We start from the raw sequence: 7,011 nt of genomic DNA, 5'->3' as shown, positions 1-7,011 counted from the left end.
TATCTCAGAGTGTTCACTAAGGTATGGCTCGTTTTCCCCCATGTTTTCATGCTTATGGCCCCATTAAAGTCCTTCTTGACCCATTTTCCAAGCTTGTGTTTGTAGAGGGTTCGTTTTAGGCTGATTAGCCTCTAGATCTAGGTGGAATCGAGCTTCGGGAGCTTGGATCCACTGCCTTTATGGACCCATGTTGCTTGTACACCCTAGATCTACTCTTTTGGTGCATTTTGAACCCTAAAACTCTCATTGAGGAATATTTACACGTAAAGTTGGAAACTTTACATGTTATTCATGCTCTAGGAACCCAGATTTGTGAATGACATGGACTGGAATCGAGCAGCATCGCATATATAGTGAGTGCATGGTAACGACTCGGCGAGTCGTTCATCTGACTCGGCGAGTCTGCTCGCGAGTCTCCGAGTTTGTCCCCTTATCATTGTGTCGAGTAGAGTAGCGGGTCACGGGGTGTGACTCAGTGAGTTGGAAGCCGAACTCATCCATAAAGGGACTCGGCGAGTCATTGCCCTGACTCGGCGAGTTCAAGGCAATCTCGGTCAAAGGGTCAAAATTGTCATAAAAAGAGAAACAAATCAAGAATTTCAAGATTAATATGTATAATGCACTTAATGATTTATTATTTAACACAAACATGTGATTATTACTACATATATATCTTAAATTTTCAGTAAGTATCCATGTAGTTAGACAATTATGTGTATTTCAATTTTTATGTATTCACATGTATCTAATTTTGGTTATATATTTCAATCAAATTATGATTTTAACTTATGATTTTGACATATATAATTTTTCAAAAAATATTTCTACATTAATTACCGAATCCGAGTACTCCCCGAGTACTCTTGAATACTCGCTACTCCCCAATCAACCGAGCAGGTACCGAGTAGCAAGTTCTACAACCTTTTATATATATATATATATATATATATATATATATATATATATATATATATATATATATATAGACACACGACGCATCAAAAGAACTGATAAAATATTCAAGGTTAAAGCTCGACTCGAGCCTAAATTTACCGAATCGGACCCGAATTTCTTGTGAGTTAACTCGTCTGATTTACGCCCCTAAATAATTTAGACATATTTTACAAACATCTACCGGATTTTTTTATGCTTAATTATAAATAAAAAGTCAAAAGATTCTTATGTTAATAGGATCAAAAAAGATTACAAAGTTATTTCTACAATTTTGTATTTCATATTTGAATACAAAATTAATACAAAATTGACCCGATTACAAACTTTCTCTTTCATTTCAACAGGCAAAGGGCATCTTGACTGGAAACGGAATTCCCGTCACTGACTTTCCAGGGCCTTCGATCGAAAACCCATTCCGACACAACCCTCTACTCTTCCCCAAAATCAAGCAATCAAGCGAGATGAAATGGCGAAGATTTGTTTCGTTCCCTATACTAGCAGTTTTGGTACTAATGGAAATGGTGTATTACGGTACGGTTTTCGTTTTTCTTGATGATTGGTTAGGGTTACAGAGCCCAGCAGGTTGGATAAACGCCGTGATCTTCACTTCGTTGGCATCGTTCACTCTTTTCTCGTTTTTCGTCTCCGTTCTCACTGATCCTGGTGGTGTTCCATCTGGTTATTTCCCTGATATTGAGGACAATGATGGCTCAGATCAAGAATCGAGAGACGCTGTAAGATTTACGTTTTATTCATTTCCCCTTCGAATTCTTCATACATATTTTCATCAGAACCATATCGGTTTTCTCTTTAGAATAGCTTATGTTAATTGAATTTGGTGATTATTTGTGTTTAAATCGACCTAAAGGGTGATGATCAAGGTTAAAAACTTTGTTCAAGATACCGAATCATCTATGAATACATTGAAATATCACAAACATACAATTGGATAAGTTTTATCGCTGTAGAATACTTGTTCATATCGATTTCATATTGTTTACACTTGAAATCACTTATATCTTTTTCTTGATACAATCCGATGCGTATTTCAGGAAGCACTTAAAAAAAGATGTGACAAATGTCCTGCATACAAGCCTCCAAGAGCACACCATTGTCGAGTTTGCAGAAGGTGTGTCTTGAAAATGGTGGGTATGAAAGATTGACCTAAAAAGTCAAATATTCTTTTTCATCATATTATCTTCTCATTCTTTAACTTTTGTTTAGGATCATCATTGCACATGGATAAACAATTGTGTTGGTCAAAGGAATTATAAAGCTTTTTTTCTTCTAGTGGCATATGGAACTATCTCAAGTTTATATTCTTCGGTATGTATAAATCTTTTTTTTTATTTTCAATGAAATATACATTTTTTTTTTTAAATACTTTTGGTTTACTAGGTTATAATCATTGGTTGTGGGATTCAAAAGGATTGGGATTCCACAAGAACAACTCACATCAAAACCTTTTATGTAAGATTATATATTTGTTTTCATTTCTTTTGTTTAACTTTTCATATTTCTTGTTAGCATTAAACTTACAACAATTTTACCTTTTGAAATGTATTTCATTTTCTCTTATATTTTGAAAGACTCTCATGAGTTTATAATTATCAGATTACATCAGGGGCAGTGATTTCTCTCTTAAGTTTGACTCTTGGAACACTCTTGGGGTGGCATATGTATTTGTTGACCCACAATATGACTACAATAGAGGTAAAAAAAATTGCTTCCTTTTTTAATTTATGCAAATAGGTTTCACTTGTTTACTAAATTATGCAACAATGTTTAATCTGTTTACTAATATATGCAATAATGTTTTCCTTTTCGGAAAATATCAATGTAGTTTTCTATTTTCTTACAAATATAGGCAAAGTACTTTACTTTTTACTCATAATAGCAAGCAATTAGCTTACATTTCTTCACCCTTAATAATATATATATATATATATATATATATATATATATATATATATATATATATATATATATACGTATAAAATAAAGTACATTGCCTATATTGATCTTAAAAGAAAACAATGTTGCATATTTCATACAAACATTACTTTATTGCATAAATTAAAAAAAAAAAAAAAACATAAAACGTTGTTTGCATAATCTATTTTTGTGCTTTTTCTGGATTAAACTTCAAAATCTATTTTTTGCCTGAAAAACACCTTATATTTTTTCATTTGTTCCTACAATGCCCTCAACTTTTTATTTTCTTTTTTCCTGAAAAAATCCTCAACCTTCTAAATGCTTCCGAATAAACCCTCAACTTGTTTAGTTTTTCTCGGAAAAACCCTCACATTTTACAATTTTTTTTTGGAAAAAAAAGGTTAATCTCATAAAAGAACTTGTATTTTGTGTTTTTTCTAGGATTAAACCTTAAACTTATTTTTTTTGCGTGAGTACTTTTTTCATATTTTCCGATCCGGCCCTTTTAGTCCTTTCTTTTTCCAAAACAATTTGTAAAATGTGAGGGTTTCTTCGAGAAAAACTAAAAAAGTTGAGGGTTTATTTGGAAGCATTTAGAAGTTTGAGGTCTTTTTCAGGCAAAAAAAAATAAATTTCAGGTTTAATCCGAAAAAAAAACACAAAATATAAAATATAAAGTCTTTTTTGAGATTAACCCATTTGGTTAATCAATAAAAAACATGTCTCTTAAACTATGTGTCTAATTAAACATATTCCAATTTCATGAAAAAGAATTTTATTTTATTTTATTATTAATTTTTTTTAATCAGTATTACGAAGGGACTCGGGCAGCTTGGTTAGCAAAAAAATCCGGGCAGATCTATAACCATCCTTACGATGTTGGTTCATACAGAAATATCACTATGGTACTTTTCTTTTTCTATTTATTATTTTTTTTTTTTTTTAACTTTTTCCCTTATGAAATTAAATATCTTTGAAAATTTTAATTCTGGGTACAAGTCTTTTTGCACAGAGTACTATCCTGGCATATTATGATTACACATGTATTGAAAATATTAGCGAAAGTCATTGGAACCTTTTTGTATTTATGTTCATATGTAAAGGTACATGTATTGATGCATGGAGTACAAATAGTAATGAGTTTTTTTGTTGTTTATAGGTTTTAGGCCCAAGCATTATAAAGTGGCTATGGCCAAGTTCATTGGGCCATGTTAAAGAGGGAACAAGCTTTCCTACAGTTCGAGATACCTTATAACATCATTTTCACAACAAATGAGAGGTAAATATCAAGCATTTTGGGAGGATATTGTTTAAATGGTTTTCTTGTATTTATTTTAATTGATTGTTACGTAGATTAGATCAACAAGATTGTTTATTCTGAAAGCGCAATTCTTGATGTCGTTTGAGATATATATTACGTTGTAACTATATAAGGTCATAAACTGTGAAAGCTGTAAGAAGGAAATGAAATAGGAAGAAGAGTCCATTTTCATGTTCATTTTCAGTTTCATTTTTTTTTTTTTTTTTTTTTTGGGTTGGATCTTGAAAGCAAAAAGATAAGAAAAACAAATGTAGAACAAAGTAAGTTTAATCTTTTAATATTTATTATGTTTTAATCTATATATATGATAAAAATGTTTATTAAGTTTTATTTTTTTAATTTATTTTGTTCTAATCTATTTGTATGATAGAAACGATTATTATAAAAAATTAAAGCAAATATACCTAAAATATATATCTTTAACAAAGTCTGTTTCGAACTATAAAATGAGAATAAAATTTCTGCACATGTCAAATAAGTTTTTAATATTCATCTAAATTCATAATTATTAATAGTATAATATTATAATTAATTTTCTTTTATAACACAAAATAAATATATAATAAAAATTAATGAGAACTAGCCTTTTGGCATCGGATATTCCAATTTGCTAAGATGATTCAGTATGGGCAATGAGAGTTGCTGTTTTTTAGGCGTAGCCGCCTAATAATCCCTGTATAATGAGAGGAACACCGCTCTCGGTCCCCGTTTTTTGGCGTTGCATTACCGATCGTTATTGTGGCAACGGGAGGAAATGCGTTGATATTTTTGGCAACGGTCAAAAAAAAAGAAGAACTGTCGAAACATTTTTTTTTTACAATTTTTACTCACCATATATATACAAACTCTTCATTTTTTACATATCTTCATTTCACACTTCACTTTTTACACACAAACCAATATGGATCCAAGCTCCAACACTCTTCCTCCAAACAGAAACGCATCCCCTTCTCTCGGTTTTGAACAATATGAGGTGTACGCGAACATCCTCAACTCACAAAGCTCACTGTAACTTTCATTTTCCGGCAACTTTTTCAATCCCCCTCACTCTCACCATAATTCCTTACAACCCTTCCACAAAACCTTTTCAACACATTCGCTACCATACAATACATTCAGAAAACAACGACCAACAAAGGAAGAGCAAGAAGGAAAGGGAAAGTGATCGTAGTGGAGCAATAAGAAGAGTCTCCAACATGGTGGATTGTGTAGAAAGAATATGCGTTGGTGGTGTCGTGGTATGGGACATAAGAAAATCGAACTTAGGGAAACGATATGAGAAAAGTCGTTTTTTGGAAAATCGAACTCAGGGAAACGATATGAGAAAAGTCGTTTTTCAGACTATTTTGAAGAAGGATGAAAATTATCGCAATCACGATATATTGAGTAGCAAGTGGACTGAAATAAGCAGGAAGTGCACCAAATTCAATTCCATCTACAACAAACTTTACTCGCACAAGCAAAGTGGTGTGACTGATTTTGATGTTTTTAGATCGACGAGGGATCAATATCATGTCAAGATGGGTCACGTTTTCGAGCACGAAAAGATTTGAGAGATCGTTAAGGAAGACCCAAAATGGAATAAAATAGACACATTTTTGGAACAACGATCCAAGAGGTCTCGCGGCTCGGGTTCAGTCTATGTTTCAGACGCACGGATGAACATCGACCTTAATGCAAACACAGATGAGCAACCGGATGACCTCAATGGCATCGAAGAGTTCTCCCCACCTCGACGACCAATAAGGACGATAAATAGAGGCGGGCTCAACAACATGTGGAGAAAAGTGAAGGTAGAATTTGAGAGCAAGCGGAAATGAAACAAAAATTTAACGCCCACAACGAAATCGCACTTAAAAGATATGAGTTACAAGGTGAGCATTTGGAGTTCTTTTGTCGAGAAGCCGAAAAAGATCGCATGACAAATGATTTGACAATTCTTCAAACTAGCGAGGATAATATACCACCGAGATGGACGGAAGTGCTTCGAAAAATGAACGCAAAGATAGAATGGAAATATTTAGGCGAAGAATAATGTATAGATTTTATGTTTTAAAAATTATTAGGAATATCATATGTTTTTCATCAATGTTTTTTTCTTCCTTTGTAATGTTGTTTTTATTTTTAAAATGGTATATTTAATTAAGTATTTAATTTAATTATGTTTTATTAATGTATATGTTTTTTAAAAATATTATGACATAAATTTAAAAAAGTAAAACAAATTAGAAGAATAGAAATAAAAAACATAAAAAATAGAAAATATAAGTGTTATCATATGTTATTTGATGTTATCCATTTCTATATTAGATGTTATAACACTAAAATATGATGAATAATATGATAAAGGGGACATTTTTGGATGATATATGTAGCTAAATAAAAAACTTCTTTTAATTTTTTCTATTTTTTTATGATATGATTTAAAAGGGACAATTTAGTTTCTATTTAAAGTAAATGGATTATAAAGTCTACTAATCGGATAAAATATGAAATGAGGTAGTTTTAGTTTTTCTTTCAAAAGAAAAACGTAATAAGAATTTAACTATCTTAAATTCCAAACAATGCCAATAACAAAGAAAATAGGAGATTTCATTACAATAACTAAATTTGAAGAGAAACATATACGACTTATGCATAAATATACATAGCTCCTTATTTTTCATTAACGGACTTCACCAGATCATTGTTACCGGAAATCTCTTTAGAAAAGTACATGAAGGAAACATTCTGAATATCACCAGAAGAAACACCCTTCGATTTCAAAGTCTGAAATGTTACTCTTTATTGATGATCTCTAC

General features: G+C 31.5%; 1 protein-coding gene across 1 annotated transcript; it reads left to right on the top strand.

Annotated features, from left to right (window-relative positions):
• The first annotated feature begins 1,267 nt into the window (after window positions 1–1,267).
• On the top strand, window positions 1,268–4,276 carry LOC145013910 (DHHC-type zinc finger family protein). Its single transcript, XM_078972263.1, has 7 exons — window positions 1,268–1,688; window positions 2,007–2,099; window positions 2,179–2,280; window positions 2,353–2,424; window positions 2,569–2,667; window positions 3,699–3,794; window positions 4,049–4,276. Exons 1-7 carry the CDS (start codon window positions 1,416–1,418, stop codon window positions 4,142–4,144), a joined length of 831 nt encoding a protein of 276 aa, XP_078828389.1. The 5' UTR covers window positions 1,268–1,415; the 3' UTR covers window positions 4,145–4,276.
• The last annotated feature ends 2,735 nt before the right edge of the window (window positions 4,277–7,011 follow it).

The sequence above is a fragment of the Lactuca saligna genome, chromosome 9, assembly GCF_052625555.1.
Source record: "Lactuca saligna cultivar CGN05327 chromosome 9, ASM5262555v1, whole genome shotgun sequence".
Lineage (NCBI taxonomy): Eukaryota > Viridiplantae > Streptophyta > Magnoliopsida > Asterales > Asteraceae > Lactuca > Lactuca saligna.
The sequence above is the reverse complement of the archived record's forward strand: the minus strand, read 5'-3'. Positions and strand labels throughout refer to the sequence as shown.